Source organism: Eriocheir sinensis, chromosome 18, assembly GCF_024679095.1.
Source record: "Eriocheir sinensis breed Jianghai 21 chromosome 18, ASM2467909v1, whole genome shotgun sequence".
NCBI lineage: Eukaryota > Metazoa > Arthropoda > Malacostraca > Decapoda > Varunidae > Eriocheir > Eriocheir sinensis.
Window position 1 is genome coordinate 4,406,683 of NC_066526.1, and position 16,633 is coordinate 4,423,315.

Consider the following 16,633-nt stretch of genomic DNA (forward strand, 5'->3'; position numbering starts at 1 on the left):
TATTTTTTTTTTTACGTCGCTGCCTGTTGCGCCGGTAGGGATCTTCCTGGTGGGGCCTGATTGTCGGCCCAAGGCTTCTTCCAGGTGGGGCCTGATGGTCGGCCCAGCCCGTTCTGGCGCAGGCGAGTGTTTATAGTGGCGCCATCTTGCATTGGCTCATGCTGCCCCCCGGAACTCGTTCTTGATTCGCTTGGACGGCTTCCTCTAGAGTCCGGGTTGATGGGTGGTCTTCAGGACAGCATGTGGGTAGTTTTAAGCCACTCGGCGGTGACTGAAAAATCCGAGTGGTAGCGTGGGGATTCGAACCCGCGTCGTCCATCACGCGGTGAATGTGGGTCCAGTACGCTACCACTTCGGCCACCGCCTACCCTGTGTGTGTGTGTGTGTGTGTGTGTGTGTGTGTGTAGGGTCAGTGAACAACCTCCATTTCACACAACCTCTGAACCTCTGGCACCTCGTTACCCATAGGCAGGTCAGCACACCCTTCACCTCCCCTACCCTTGCAGCCGGCAGTTCCTCACCTCCCTGCACGACCCTTACCCATCACCTCTTCGCACCCTTTCCTTCGCCCTTTCCCTTCACCCGTCCCACCCTTTGTCTCACCCCTCTCACATCTCACCCTCCCACACTGCACGCGGTTTGCTGGGAGGGTAGAGGGTAGCGGGATGCCTAGCCGGTCAGAGGCAAGAACAAACACGTGTTATCTAGTACGAGTGGCCGTACCGGACGCGGGTAGCGGGTTCCCTCCAAACTTACCCGCTACCCTCCCAGCTAAGTGAACCCACATGTCGGTTAAAATCGCTTAGTGGCTTGCGGGACGCCAGGCGATCCGCAGCTACACCAGCTCAGACATGAATAGTGAAGAAATGGTAAGTGCTATATTTCTTTTTTTTTTTACTTATTTTTGAGGTGTTATTCAGCAGTACTGTTACATTGCACTAACAGGTTTGTTTACTTTCTTTAATAAATTTGATGTAAAGTATGCTATGTATACGTGGTTGTGATTTACTTCGAACATTTCCTTGCCTCAGTGTTATGACCAGTCACTGTTCGGCCCTAAGTGATTTTCTGAAGTTTGTTATCATTTTGGTCAGCCGCACTTCAGTTTATTCAGCAAACACTCGGATGTTCCAGGACTCATCCGTAGATACTCCCAAAACTTATCGTCGTACATGCGAGCTTGACAGTACACATTGCTGAATTCACCACGACTTTCTTGCTGCTTGTTAAAGTCGTGAATCCTGCAAGATCTGCCGACATCCAGGTCATCTAATTTCAGAGACTTAGAAGCAATTTTCTTGAAAATTTTGACGATGAGCACCGAGTGGGCGTGACCAAAACCTAAACGATGACTGACTTCCCGCGCGATTTTCCCTCTTCCGATGTGGACACGGCATCGCTTGCCTCTACCCGCTAGGCATCCCGCTACCCTCTACCCTCCCAGCAAGTCTCGTGCAGTGTGGCCTTACCTAAATCTAATAAGTACATTCACCTACCTCTCTCTCTCTCTCTCTCTCTCTCTCTCTCTCTCTCTCTCTCTCTCTCTCTCTCTCTCTCTCTCTCTCTCTCTCTCTCTCTCTCTCTCTCTCTCTCTCTCTCTCTCTCTCTCTCTCTCTCTCTCTCTAAAAAAAAAAAAAAGTACCTTTCGAAGCGATATTTTAAGTTCTAGCACTAATCAATTTTGCAGGAAGCTTGATAACTATAATTCTTCTTTAAATTTATTACTCTATGAACTTCTATGGTCATCCAGGGTGGATCAATGGAACCCCACCACTCTCCTACATTTCACGGCACCCATGTCTTTGTTTTCCCTCTAAGAGTTACTAAAATCGGTATTCTCTGACGACTTTCACGCCTCTCACGTCAACTATTTCCAGAGGCAGAAAAGAAGATTAATCGACTTCTCATGACTCCTTATGTTCATGGTGCATATACTTTGTCAAACTACCACCAGGGGCTTAAAACTACCACATTCCCACAACTCCTACGAAAGCCTTGCCCAATGTACATGTTTCGACGTAGATATGTTTAAGAGTATGGCGCAAGTTATCTGTAAAGACGTTCCGAGAGTTGTCGATTTTAGTGGCAAAGCTAATCCCTACCCACGAGGGATGGCAATTCACGTGCTACTAGGCTTGAATTAGCTTTTGCATAATTTGGTATCAAGGGCATCATATCGGTAAATTTGTGCTCAGTACGAGTACTGAAACGGTAAACGTGTATCGCAACTACTTGGCTTCTCGCCTACCTCACACTCCCGTATTGTTCAGGAACGAAATTTGACTTCAGCGTCCGACACTTGGAGTTACGGACCTTTCTATATATGATGAAGGAAGAGTAGGAGGAGAAACGAAGGCGGAACATAGGGAGGAGATGGGACAAGAGCTGAACCAAAAGGAAGTAATAGGAGGATATGGAAAGATAGGAGGAGGAAACAGTGAGAAAGTAAAATGAGGAGATGGAAAGATTTGGAGGAGGAAAAGGTAGAAGAGGAACAGAAGGAGGAGGAGTAAAGGGAAGGGAGAGGACAAGAGCTGGATCAGGAAGAAGAAAGAGGAAGAGATGGTGAGTTAGGAGGAGGGAAAGATTGAGAGGAAGGAAAAGAGGTTCAAAAGAAGGAGGGGGAGAAAGAGACGGAAAACTGAGCAAAAGAATAAAAGAAGCATGAGCAGGAGGAATCAGCGAAAGGAGGAACCTTTAATGATATGGCTGATACCAGGAACTTATTGAGAAACCAGGAGGGAAAAAATGGATGATGACAGAAAAAAAATGCAAACAGGTTATGTACGAAAGTGGCGACACGAGAGAGAGAGAGAGAGAGAGAGAGAGAGAGAGAGAGAGAGAGAGAGAGAGAGAGAGAGAGAGAGAGAGAGAGAGAGAGAGAGAGAGAGAGAGAGAGAGAGAGAGAGAGAGAGAGAGAGAACACAACGATGCAAAGTCTTTACACTGGCTTACTTTCACGGTGTCCTGTCGTCCTATGGAAAGGCTGGGTGGCAAGTGAGACCATTTATTATTCAACACTTATGTATTGTAAAAGGAAAGACAAAAGCCAGTGACAAGGCAACAAGCAGTAAGCGGGGATGCTCGGGACTGTTTTTCCTCAGTTAGTCAAAGACGCGAGTGTTACATACAACATATCACAGAATGCATTAACTGGACTGCTTGGTGAACGCCAACAACTGGCTAGAATCTTGAGTCATCCTCCTACGGGCGCCACGTGGATCACTTGCCGTAGGGCCCCGCGGAGTGCTGCTGCTGCTGCTCCGGCGTGGGGCTCATGATGCCGTAGATCCAGTCCATGAAGTAAGGCACGTTCACATACACGCCGGGGTTGCCCTCAACGCCGCATCCAATGCCCCACGCCGTCAAGCCGTACAGCTCGTAGCGGTTATTGTTCGGGTTGAGGCACATGAGGGGGCCGCCGCCGTCACCGGTACACGCGTCCTGGCCAGCCTTCCCGCCGGCGCAGACGAAGGATTTGTCCAGAGTAAAGAAGAGTCCCAGTCTGGTTTTCCTCAGATTGTTCTGACAAGTGTCATAAGGAACGACGGGTAGAGTTACCTTCTTAAGGATGACCTGGTACTTGCCACCGTCGAAAGCATCCTTGCCCCAGCCTGTGGCGACACACTCCGTGCCGGCGGCGTGGTTGCGGTCTGGCGGCGGGAGGCAGACTCTGTTGATGTGGTTGCGGTAGGTGACAGGTCTGTCCAGCTTCAGCACGGCCACGTCATTGTGCAAGTTGGCAGAGTTGAATTTGGGGTGCACCGTGATGCTGGTGATGTCGTAGTCCTCGTACGGATATTTGGCGTCGAAGTAGTCCACCTGGTACTCCCCAAGACGCACTCTTATGTCGTTGGGCTTGAACCCGGCAACACAGTGAGCCGCGGTGAGCACCCAGAGGTCGTCCACCAGGACGGCGCCGCACTTGTACGTCTGGTTCCTGAAAAAGACGATGCCCATCCACGGGAACTCTGCAAACTTGCTCTGAGTGTCAAGGAGGTGCGTGTTCTTTATACGCGTAGCAATATCAGCACTGCCTACACCACACTCGAGCGGGGTAGGCGGTTCAACTATTTCGATGTGGGCACAGCAAATACCGGGGTTGGAGTAGCCGGTACCACTCAGTAAACACGAATGGGGAATGACGTTGGTCTGCGAGATGCCCTGACACAGAGGCTCTGGTAGACACACGGAGTCCTTGGGACAAGAGTCCAATGGCTCCAAAACTTTCTTCGTGCAGCAAACACCCACCAGCTCGACGTTAATTGCACAGCCCTGCAACAAAACAACCTTATTATCATTTGTCCTATAAATGTGTAGTACAATAACGAAAGGAAAGCACCATTCATTGTCATATCATGCACTCTTGAAACCTCTCAGATATAAAAGACTATGGAAGCAGTGTTGCTCTTATACATCTAACACAAGGCAGGCGAGTCTCATACCGGGTGGTTACTAAGAGTGCTGGGGGTCTCGACGCACTGGTGGGGGAGGTTACAGCTGTACTCGGCGGAGCATTGCTGGACCACCTCGACACAACATTCACCCACGACGCCGCTTCCCTCGGTGACGTAACAAGTCTGTCAAACACAAGACATTCAGGCACAAGGAAAAATATATACTTAATCTTTCTTCCCACCGTGACGACTTAACCCGTCTCGGCCGCTGATAAAAAGTTAAAATGGTTAGCAAGACCTCAATTTCACTACAAAAACTCACTGTAGAATCAAGCTTCATCATACCTCCGTGTAACCTTGGGGTGCCGAGAGGGAGTCTGCCTTGCAAAACACGTTGGTTTTGCAGATGGCCCTCTTGGGAGCACTTCAGGACTGGCGGGTGGACATCTATTATCGGAGGCTCCTTGCAGCACATACCCTGCCCTCCTCCAGCCAGGTCACACCTCTGGAGGGAGCAAAAAATGAAAACTAATTGTCTTTCCTTAGTCACTGCTCTCGGCGCCTGCTACAAGGAACACTGGATCACCTAATAATATCTTCAGCATCAGAAATTCCTCGTCATGCAGACACACAGAGTGAGGGATCCAGTAAACACTAACGTCATAGATTCGGGGGTTGATGATGCCTGCGCCGTCGGTGTTGACGGTACCCTGCTCGGTGCACTGCTCGTAGGTCACACACACGTGACCACGGCTGCAAAGCTGCACCTTCGGGGGACTGCAGCACACGCCGACGTCCACGCCTGTCGCCGGGTCCACGTAGCAGCCCTGCGCGCCAACAACACAATTAGTAGCTGCGAGCTATGCCCGGCAATAGCTAACCAAAAGCTTCCTCTCAAATGTACACCGACACATGACTATCTTTGTTTTTACTCATAATAAGAGACAGCGTGAACGTCTTTCCATATGCCAACATGTTGATTGTGCGTCGAAAATCAAAAACGGACTAAGACCTATTGCTTCTCATTCAATTTGAATTCATTTCACTTGCCCCTGTTTTGTTGTTTTTCTAAAGATTGGTGTTAATTTGGAAAGCATTCTAAAAATAATTTAATTAAACTCTTTGCCGTTTCAGTGAAACTTTCTCAGTTGCACTAGACATATCGAAAGCCTTCGATAGAGTCTGGCACAAGTCTTTGCTTTCTAAACTGCCCTCTTTTGGATTCTATCCTTCTCTCTGTTTCTTTATCTCCAGTTTCCTTTCCGGCCGTTCTATCTCTGCTGTGGTAGACGGTGACTGTTCTTCCCCTACACCTATTAACAGTGGTGTTCCACAGGGCTCTGTCCTATCACCAACTCTCTTCCTGTTATTCATCAATGATCTTCTTTCCATAACAACCTGTCCCATCCACCCATACGCTGATGACTCCACTCTGCATTATTCAACTTCTTTCAACAGAAGACCCTCTCAACAGGAATTACATGACTCCAGGCTGGAGGCTGCAGAACGCATAACCTCAGACCTTACTACCATTTCCGATTGGGGTAAAAGGAACCTTGTGTCCTTCAATGCCTCAAAAACTCAATTTCTCAACCTATCAAATCGACACAATCTTCCAAACACCTATCCCCTATTCTTCGACAACACTCAGCTGTCACCATCTTTAACACTAAACATCCTCGGTCTATCCTTAACTCAAAATCTTAACTGGAAACTTCACATCTCCTCTCTCACTAAATCAGCTTCCTCGAGGTTGGGCGTTCTGTATCGTCTCCGCCAGTTCTTCTCCCCCGCACAGTTGCTATCCATATACAGGGGCCTTGTCCGCCCTCGTATGGAGTATGCATCTCACGTGTGGGGGGATTCCACTCACACAGCTCTCTTTGACACAGTGGAGTCTAAGGCTCTTCGTCTCATCAGCTCTCCTCCTCTTACTGATAGTCCTCTACCTCTTAATTTCCGCCGCCATGTTGCCTCTCTTTCTATCTTCTATCGATATTTTCATGCTGACTGCTCTTCTGAACTTGCTAACTGCATGCCTCCCCCCCTCCCACTGCCCCGCTGCACGCGACTTTCTACTCATGCTCATCCCTATACTGTCCAAACCCTTTTTTTCTTTCATCTCTCACTCTTTCATCCCTCACGCTGGTAAACTCTGGAACAATCTCCCTTCATTTGTATTCCCACCTGCCTACGACTTGAACTCTTTCAAGAGGAGGGTATCTGGACACTTCTCCTTCCGAAATTGACCTCTCTTTCGGCCACCTCTTTGGATTCTTTTTAGGAGCAGCAAATAGCGGGCTTTTTTTTATTATTGTTTCCTTTTTTTGTGCCCTTGAGTTCTCTCCTTTGTTGTAAAAAAAAAGTAGAAAGCAAATTATCATTATCCCGTTCAGTGAAAATATTAGTAGGCAACAAAATTACCATTTCCGAGCAGAAAGGCCATCATCCTGCAGTGAATAAGTAATGACTGAAGATTATAATAAATATTACCATGGTCTCGTTTCCCTAAGAAAAGTTTGTAATAACGACGCGTAAGCCTCAGCTCAGAGCTAGTTGGAAGACCTGTCTACACAAGCCTTAAGTAAGCTAGTGACCGAACAATCAGCTGACAGCACAGGCCAGCTTATCCAGCAAGGCGTGCCCGTCCCCTTACTCACCACAGCTGCGGTATCGTAGGTGCCGACGGCAATGTCACACTCTGCGGGGAGGCGACAGGTCTCGTGGGCGGCGGGGCAGGTGACCAGAGGCAACGGCTCGGGACGTTTGCAACACACAGCATGCACGTCCGGGTACTCGGGGTTGATACACTGTAAAAAGAGAAAAATTGCCAGGTATGGTCATTAAGAGATGTTCTGTACAATGTACCTAATACAAGAATGGTCTCCTGCCATAATGAGCATAATTTTGAAAATGCTCTAAGAGTTAGTTTGCCATTCTTGCTCACTCCAATATGTTCTCTAAACAGAATCTATACCAAGCTCAGTGTCAAAGAAAAAAGCCTCAGTGTGAGTATTCAGAACAAACTGGGAGACCAGAAGGTTCAGAATGATTAAGCAGAGAGTAATTTGGGAAAATGTACCAAGAGAACTGTCAAGATGTACTTACAGTGTGCCCAATATCGTATATAAGAAGGTTCAGTAACTGAAGCATAACTTTGCGACACGAGGAAAGTCAAAGAGCAGCACTTTTGGACGAGATGAAGTCCATAATGAGTGACCAATGAATAACTTTTCTGTAGGTCACGACGAGGCTCACAATAAGAATAATCGAAGCCTATAATGTGAGACACTTTGAAGTCACCTTGGGGGGACTGACGCGCTGGTCTATGAGGCCGACGCCGGAGGTGTTGATTTCGCCATTGTAGCATTGCTCCTTCGGGACGCAGAGGTGGTGGAGGTCACACACTGCGCCGATAGGCTCGGGCTTCTTGTCAGGGTCGACGCAACACAGCCTCCCGATGTCCTCACATGGGCGGGCGTCAGTGTACTGGAAGAAGGAGAGTTTAAGTAGTGTAAAAGAGTGAGAACAGTAACCAGATTTATATGCTGAGAATAAACGTGTTGCTATATACTGTGGTCGCAATGAACACAGCTTTGGGAATGCATGTTATGCGTATGATAGACTCACGGAACAAACGAGCATGTCTCAGCGTCAGAAAGTTGTCTCTTGCATGCAGAGATATGCATGGTATTAAGTGCTGTGATGTTCGTGTGTGTAAGTCAGTTGACTGTAGTTTTCTCTACAGTTTAGGTCTGTGTGTAGGTCTTCTAATGTCAAGAAGGTGATTAGGATACAGGGGACTTGAGGTTTGTGCGTCTCTCAATTCAGTGTCAAAAATTTGCCCGTAGGAAGGAGGGCTGTTTTGCGGTCGAGGCAAGTCAAAGACACACTCACGTTGCTGGGGATGGGTTCGGGCGTGCGTGGGTTGATGATTCCGATGCCGCCCTTGTTGACGACGCCCTCGTAGCACTGCGGCCAATAGATGCACACCTCATTCTGGCGGGAGAATCAAAAAGAGAACAAAATTGATTACACGGACTATTGCTATACACACTAAAATACGCAAAAAATAGCAAACTCGCTACTAAAACATCTTCCACGACAAATCATACTTCGGTTTCATGTGGCAAGAAAGGAGAATGAAACAAGAGCTTGGCGCCTCAAGACACTCACTTGGTTACAGGTAAAGTACTGTGGCTCCTGCGGCTCGACCGGGTCAGTCTGCTGCTGCTGGCCCGAGTGCACCCCCGCCCCCCCCGCCAGCACCAGCACAGCCACGAGCAGCCCGTTGGTCCTCATCTGCAGACAAACATGCTTGGTGAGCGGCGCGGAGAGCTGTGTGGCGGGAGGCGGATCACAGCCTTTCTTATTATGGATGCAGTCACTCCATCCTCCTCCAGTCGGCAATGATGAATGAGGCACAAACTCAAGTACACACACACACACACACACACACACACACACGCACACACACACACACACACACACACACACACACACACACACACACACACACGGAGATTTTAATTTAAATTTACTACAATATGATACAGATGCTGTGCAACAACTCATTAATATAATATATAGTTTCCTTTATATCCTTTAGCAACTTTGCCAACGCGAGTGACAGCCACTTCATCAACTTTAATAGATCATATATGATCACAAGTAGAGAATAATACTGCAAACTATGTAATCAGGACAGATATAACTGACCACTTTCCTGTCATGCCGGTGTTTAAGTGTAATGAACAGTCTGGGTTTCATCCTACATACATCAGAAGAAGATTTTTTAATCAGGACTCTATAGCAAAATTTTGTAATATTCTCACTAGTATTAACTGGTCTGACACAGTAACCTCCACATGTCCCAACACTGCTTATAATTCATTCTATTCTAAATTTAAAACTCCTTTTGATTTATGTTTTCCGGAAAAAGTTATTAAGCTTAACTGAAAAATGGAGCGTAGTCCCCACATACCGAGGCCTTGAGAAACAGTATAAAAGAAAAGAACAGACTTGAAAAGTTAGCTCATAATGGCCTTTAACTTTTAAAGAGCACTATAAAAAATATAGAAATAAATTAAATTCACTTTTAAAAGCTGCAAAGTCTAAATATAATCAAGACCAGTTAATTACTAATCAAGGTAATCCTAAATCACACTGGAAGGCCATAAATAATATACTTGGAAGATCCTCAGATATGAAAAACGCAACAGTTGAAATAACTCCATATTGTCATGACATTGCTACTAAATTTAATTATCATTTCCTGAAGGTTTGTGGGCAAAACGGTGACTCTATAGATGAAGAATTTAAGAAATACTTAAACAATTCACCCAATTTTTCTTTATACTTAACACCCGTTATCCAAACAGAAACTGAAAACTATCTTCGAACATTGAAAAACACCTCTTCAGAGTATGACGAAGTCTCTCCCTCTATTTTGAACACACAGCTACCCTAATATCCGTACCATTAACACACACAATTAATTTCACTCTAAAGACTGGAATTTTTCCGGAAGAACTCAAAAAACTAAAGTAGTTTATCTTTTTAAATCTGGTAATAGAATGGACATTAATAATTACAGACCAATATCAGTATTTCCGGCATTTAATAAAGTTTTTGAAAAGGTTATATGTACTCGACTTGTGCATTTTATAAAAACAAACAATTTTTTGTCAGACAGTCAGCATAGTTTCAGATCTGGGCGCTCTACAGAATCTGCCATTACACAATTTATTTCTAATGCATATAATTGAAAAGAAGCATTATGTTGTTGGAATTTTCCTGAATCTTTCTAAAGCCTTTGATTCACTTTGCCACACTACTCTCTTGAGAAAACTTAGTAATTTTGGTGTTAGGGCTATTCCACTGAAATTATTTGAGAGCTATATTTCTAACAGGGTTCAAGCTGTTTACTGTAATTTAAATTATTCCTCCTTCAGGGTGTACCCTGAACATAGTTTGCAATATTATTATCTACTTGTGATCATATATGATCTATTAAAGTTGATGAAGTACACACATCACACAACACTCGCAGTAACAATGTAAACCTCATTTCTCCACAGTACAGGACGGTTCTTTTCAATAATAGTATGTTTTGTGCTGGACCTTCTATATGGAATTGCCTGCCAGTGGTAATCTGTCTCAATTTAAAAGATCTTTAAAAACGCATTTATTTACACCAACTTAATCATAATCCAGCATGGAAGGTTAAGTAATAAGAATATTTATGTCAATGTTCTTCCTGTCTTTATTGTATTGTATATTATGTTGGCATTTGATTGTTTCATTGTAGTATTTATCATTGCTGTCCTTTCTTGTTTTTGTTGGTATGATCATGATTTTTTTTGTTTTTTGTTTTTTTTGTTAATTTGTATGGATCAGGTTGATATATAAGGGACATGAATGTGTGTCGGGAAGCTTCGGCTTGACAGACTCAAGACTATAGTGCATGTATTACTTTTGTCAATGATAATCGATGTAATCAGGCAATAAACAATTACTTACTTACCTACTTACTTACTTACTTACACACACACACACACACACACACACACACACACACACACACACGCACGCACGCACGCGCGCGCGCGCACACACACACACACACACACACACACACACACACACACACACACACACACAACGATTGACCGAAAAGAGGATCACAAAACTGGGAGAAGCAACTGCTATAAGGAAGACTTTGTCAGCATGAAAACTTTTTTTTTTGTAAATATGAATTGGAGTGGGCTGTACAAAGCCAAGAGTACACAGGACAAGTAGGAGGAGTTTCTAAAGCTATACAAGGAAGCCGAAAATAGATATGTCCCCAAGGTAACCAAAAGGGATGTTGGTAAAAAGGAGTGGATTAGCAAGAGAAGCGAGGCAGCTAGAAAAAGAAAAGAGGAAGCTTGGAAAATATGGAAGAGACGAAGAAGAATCAACTCGTGGAACGATTTCAAACAAGCAAGGAATGAATATACAAAAATTAGAAGAAAAGAAAAAAGGAAATATGAAAAAAATATAACTGACAAGTGCAAAGACCAACCCAAACTATTCTATAGACATGTGAACGTCAAATTAAAGAATAGAGAAAATATCGATAAACTGAAAATGGATGAAACTACATATGAGGACCCAGCAGAGATGGCAGAAGTGATGAATAACAGCTTCCATAGAGTTTTCACAAAAGAAGGAGATTTTGTACAACCACTGGGCCAGGAAAGAGGAAGGTTATGCAGGAGATACAGTTAACGGTGCAGGAGGTCACGGAAAGTTTGAACAAGCTGGATGTAAGAAAGGCGATGGGGCCGGATGGAGTATCAGAGTGGATCTTGAAAGAATGTAGTGAGCAACTTGCAGAGAAACTGCACTCCATAATGAGCGCCTCCCTGAGGGAAGGAAGGGTACCACAAGATTGGAAGAGAGCAAACACAGTACCGATTTTTAAGGGAGGCAAGAGAGAGGGCCCATTAAATTACAGACCGGTATCACTCACTAGTGTGGTTGCGGAGATATGTGAGAGACTGGTTAAAAACAGGTGGTCGGATTTTTTAGAAAGTGAGAAAATTACCTCGTATTGCCAGTTTGGATTCAGGAGAGGGAGATCTTGCGTCACCAACTTGTTGTGTTACTACTCAAGGGTGACAGATTTAATACAAGAGAGTGAATGCTGAGCGGATGGAGTATACCTGGATTTGAAAAAGGCATTTGACAAAGTACCGCACAGAAGACTAATTTGAAAAATTAAAAATAGGGGTGGAGTGGGTGAAGGACTGATTAAGTGGCTGAAGGACTTCCTAACTATAGCAGGGAGATGAGGACGATAATCAGGGACAGGACTTCCAACTGGTGTCCTGTGATGAGTGGAGTCCCGAAAGGTTCGGTGTTAGCACCAATAATGTTTGCTGTTTATATAAATGATATGGTGGACGGAGTGTCCAGCTACGTGAGTTTGTTTGCAGATGATGCAAAGCTATTGAGACGAGTGAAAAATGTGAAAGATTGTGAGGCATTGCAAAAAGACCTGGATAGAATATGGGAGTGGAGTGGTACATGGCAGATGGAGTTCAACCTTGGGAAATGTAAAAAAAATGGAGTTTAGTAGGAGCAGTGGTAGGAGTGGTAGAAGATGTGAATATGATTATAAAATGGAAAGTGAGATAATATGCAGAGGAATGGAGGAAAATGATTTGGAAGTGACTGTCTCAGAGAACATGTCACCGGACAAACACATCAACAGGATAACGGAACAAACTCTGAATTTGCTGAGGAACATAAGGACGGCATTTGTGTACTTGGATGAGGAGATGATGAAGAAGATAATAGTTACAATGTTAAGGCCAAGGTTGGAGTATGCAACAGAGGTCTGGTCTCCTCATGAAAAGAACATAAGGAAGCTGGAAAGAGTGCAGAGAGTGGCAGCTAAGCTGGTACCGGAACTTCGAGATCGGACTTATGAGGAGAGACTCAATAGAATGGGGCTCACAACCCTGGAGAGAAGAAGAGAAAGAGGAGACCTGATAGCGGTGAACAGGGTGGCGAACAGAGTGGAGCATTTAGACAGAGAGGACCTGTGTGTGTGGAACGAGAGAGAAACGAGAAGACATGGAAAGAAGTTGAGGGCGACCACGTGTAGGAGAGATGTGAAAAAGTTTAGCTTCCCAAACAGAAGCACTGAGCTATGGAGTAGACTGGAGGAGGAGGTGGTTTGTGCAAGAAACATTCATGATTTTAAAGAAAAGTTGGATGAGAGTGGATATGGCAACGGGACAGCGCGAGCATAGCTCTTTTCCCGTATGTCACAACTAGGTAAATACAACTAGGTAAATACACACACACACACACACACACACACACACACAGGTAGACAAGCAAACACACAAGGCAAATTAGGGTCATGAAACAGGTAAATAGTTCTCCTGTGAAGCTGAAAATCTATATAAGCCTTGTGAGCGCCGACAATAACGCACAGGATCACAACATTAGGTCGGTAGTCCCAGACGCTTCCGCCTCTCACACCAACTATTCCCAAAGACCGAAAAGGAGATGAATCGAACTATTTCCAAAGTCCGAAAAGGAGATGAATCGGATTGTCATGACGGCTCTTTAGGGTCACGGTACAGAGGAAGGCTCAAACTACCACCAGGATCATTAAGTAACCAAAGAAACTCCCACAACTCCTGCGAAAGCCTTGTCAGATGTTTGCGTCGTCGCCGAAATCTTTACAAATATGACACCTGGACTACTACCGCTAAGCAAAACTTGGTAACAAGCCCAACAGGGGCACTGCCCACCTTCCTGACGGCCGCTGAGACGAAGGCAACTGCTGCTGCTTGGGACAGAGAGCGGCTTTTATTGGTGCTTGAACCTTGCATTCACCCCTCCTGCCGCTTCCCCAGCCTTCCACCTCCCCTCTCCCCTCTCCGGACCTCCCCACGCCTCCCATAAAAGCCCCAATGCTTTCCCCGATGGTGGTCCCTCGCTCAAGGCTAAGCACCGTCCTGAAGCGTGTTTTTTTCGAGCCTCGTTGCCATCACGCCGTCGAATGTTCGTAGTTTTGGTGCTGCTGTATGTGAAGCAAAGGGTTCCTGTGTTCAGAATGTCCCTACCTGCGATTGTTTATTTTTTCTGATCCTTTTAAATGACACCTGATGACTCTTCGATCGGTTTGTCTGGTAGTTGTCCTGTCCTCCCTCTATTACTCCCTGTCTCTCTTTCTCCCCGGCCGTTTTTCATCTCTACTCCCTTGTTGTTTCTTTCATCACATCTCACACTCAAAGCGGTAATCCTATTTTGAGGGTTTTATAAAGCAGAGAGAAAGATACATACATACAGATAGTGCGTGTGTGTGTGTGTGTGTGTGTGTGTGTGTGTGTGTGTGTGTGTGTGTGTGTGTGTGTGTATGTTGTTAATCTTCCTCCCCCCTCTCTCACCTGGCCCTTCCTCACCTGTGGGAAACCCGTTGTGACACGCCCTCCCTCACTCACTCCCTCGTATCGCTCCTCCTCTCGCGTCGTATTCATGTAGAGTAGCGGTGAAGGTAATCTCAACTCCTCGTTTTGTTAATTTCAACGTCGACTTCAGCGATATCTTTCTTGAGCGTCTTTTTTCCTTTTTGGCGTCCCTTACATTGTTTTTGTCGCTCGTTTTTGTTTTGGCATGAATATCAACCTTTTTGTCGTCTATCAGAGTTTTTATTAGCTTCAGTTTGCTGTTCATAACTCTGTTGTTAAAAGAGATTCACAGGAAGATTAGCGTTCCGTGAGTCCCTTAGTACGAAGCAGCGATCTGATGCATCCATTTTTCTCTTTTTTTCTCTCTCTCGTTGTGTTTGCCGCTTTACATCGTGTTCGTTTCCTCTCTGATGTGTTATAACCTCGCCTTTTATTTGTGTCCATGATGCAACCCGTCAGAGAGGGTGTTTGAAGGGCAAATCTTACGATTTTTTTTTTGTGTGTGTGTAAAGTTTAACGATTCATATAATACTTTTACTCAACACTATTTATACAATGATCACACAGCAGATGGAAACTTGAAATGTGTGTGTGTGTGTGTGTGTGTGTGTGTGTGTGTGTGTGTGTGTGTGTGTGTGTGTGTGTGTTTTACGTCGTAGCCTATTGCGCTGGTAGGCTTCTTCCCGGTGGATCCTGATGGTCGGTCCAAGGCTTCGTCCCGGTGGGTCGTGATGGTCGGCCCAGCCCGTTCTGGCGCAGGCGAGTGTTTATAGTGGCGCCATCTTGCATTGGCTCATGCTGCCCTCCCGGAGCTCATCTTTAATCCTAGAATCTAGAGTCCGGGTTGATAGGTTGTCTTCTGGACAGCATTTGGGTAGTTTTAAGCCACTCGGCGGCGGCTGAAAAATCCCAGCTTGGTGGCACCGGTCGGGGGTTAAACTCGTGTCCTCCTGAACGCGGGGCCGTCTTGCTATCCGTTCAGCCACCGCCTGTGTGTGTGTGTGTGTGTGTGTGTGTGTGTGTGTGTGTAGGGTCAGTGAACAATCTCCATTTCACACAACCGATGAACCTCTGGCTCTTCGTGAGCTCTGATCTCCGTCCAAGTGCACAATGCATTCAAGCTAGAAATCGAGCAAACAGGGTGCTGGGATTTATTTCAAGGAGTGTAAGTAACAGAAGCGCTGAAGTCTTCCTCAAACTATATTTAGCACTAGTTAGACCTCATCTAGATTATGCGGTTCAATTCTGGTCACCTTACAATAGAATGAATATCAAAATGTTAGAATCGGTGCAGAGGAGGAGGACTAAGATGATTCAGGGGTTATGAAACTTGCCATACGAGGAAAGACTCAAACAGTTAAACTTGCATTCTCTAGAAAGGCGAAGGGTGCGTTGAGACATGATCGAGGTTTATAAATGGATGAAGGGCTTTAGTAAGGGGGATATTCATAAGGTTTTGTTTGGTAAGAGAGCCGGGTAGGACACGTAGTAATGGGTTTAAACTGGATAAATTCAGATTCAACAGGGACATAAGCAAAAATTTGTTTACTAACAGAGTGGTGGATGAGTGGAATAGGCTTAGCAGTCACGTGGTGAGTGCCAATACAATTGTCACATTGAAAAATAGATTAGATAAATTCAAGGACAGCGATATTGGGTGGGGTTAGATTCACGGGAGCCTAGGTTCAAAGGAGCTGCCTCGTACAGGCCTGCCGGCCTCTTGCAGACTCCGACGTTCTTATGTTCTTATGTTCTTATGTTCATTGGCAGGTCAGCACACCCTTCAACTCCCCTCCCTTTACAGCCGGCAGTTCCTCACCTCCCTGCACGACCCTTACCCATCACCTCTTCGCACCCTTTCTTTCGCCCTTTCCCTTCACCCGTCCCACCCTTTGTCTCACCCCTCCCCTCTATTTTTTTTTTTTTACAACAAAAGAGCCGGCTCATATAGTATATAGATAGAAGATAGAGAGAGAGGCAACATGGCGGCGGAACTTAAGAGGTAGAAAACTATCAGTAAGAGGAGGAGAGCTGATGAGACGAAGAGCCTTAGACTCCACTCTGTCCAAAAGAGCTGTGTGAGTGGAGCCCCCCCCACACGTGAGATGCATACTCCATACGAGGGCGGACAAGGCCCCTGTAAATGGATAGCAACTATGCAGGGGAGAAGAACTGGCGGAGACGATACAGAACGCCCAACCTCGAGGAAGCTGATTTAGTGAGAGAGGAGATGTGAAGTTTCTAGTTGAGATTTTGAGCTAA

At 45.5% G+C, this 16,633-nt stretch overlaps 1 protein-coding gene across 1 annotated transcript; it reads right to left on the bottom strand.

The window, feature by feature from the left end:
• Positions 1-2,993: 2,993 nt before the first annotated feature.
• LOC127000168 (uncharacterized) lies at positions 2,994-13,842 on the bottom strand. Its single transcript, XM_050863558.1, has 8 exons — positions 13,712-13,842; positions 8,574-8,699; positions 8,295-8,396; positions 7,701-7,886; positions 7,058-7,207; positions 5,057-5,224; positions 4,720-4,902; positions 2,994-4,275 (listed from the first exon to the last, which is right to left on the bottom strand). The coding sequence occupies exons 1-8, from the start codon at positions 13,790-13,792 to the stop codon at positions 3,223-3,225; spliced, it is 2,049 nt and encodes a 682-aa protein (XP_050719515.1). The 5' UTR covers positions 13,793-13,842; the 3' UTR covers positions 2,994-3,222.
• Between the last annotated feature and the right edge of the window lie 2,791 nt (positions 13,843-16,633).

Excerpts from the sequence above, each read along its gene's own strand:
- LOC127000168 (XM_050863558.1), bottom strand. The coding sequence starts at position 13,792 with ATGCAAGGTTCAAGCACCAATAAAAGCCGCTCTCTGTCCCAAGCAGCA. Across the intron at positions 8,700-13,711 it reads TCTCAGCGGCCGTCAGGAAG|ATGAGGACCAACGGGCTGCT; the intron begins GTGGGCAGTGCC and ends GTTTGTCTGCAG. Across the intron at positions 7,208-7,700 it reads AGCGCGTCAGTCCCCCCAAG|TGTATCAACCCCGAGTACCC; the intron begins GTGACTTCAAAG and ends CTCTTTTTACAG.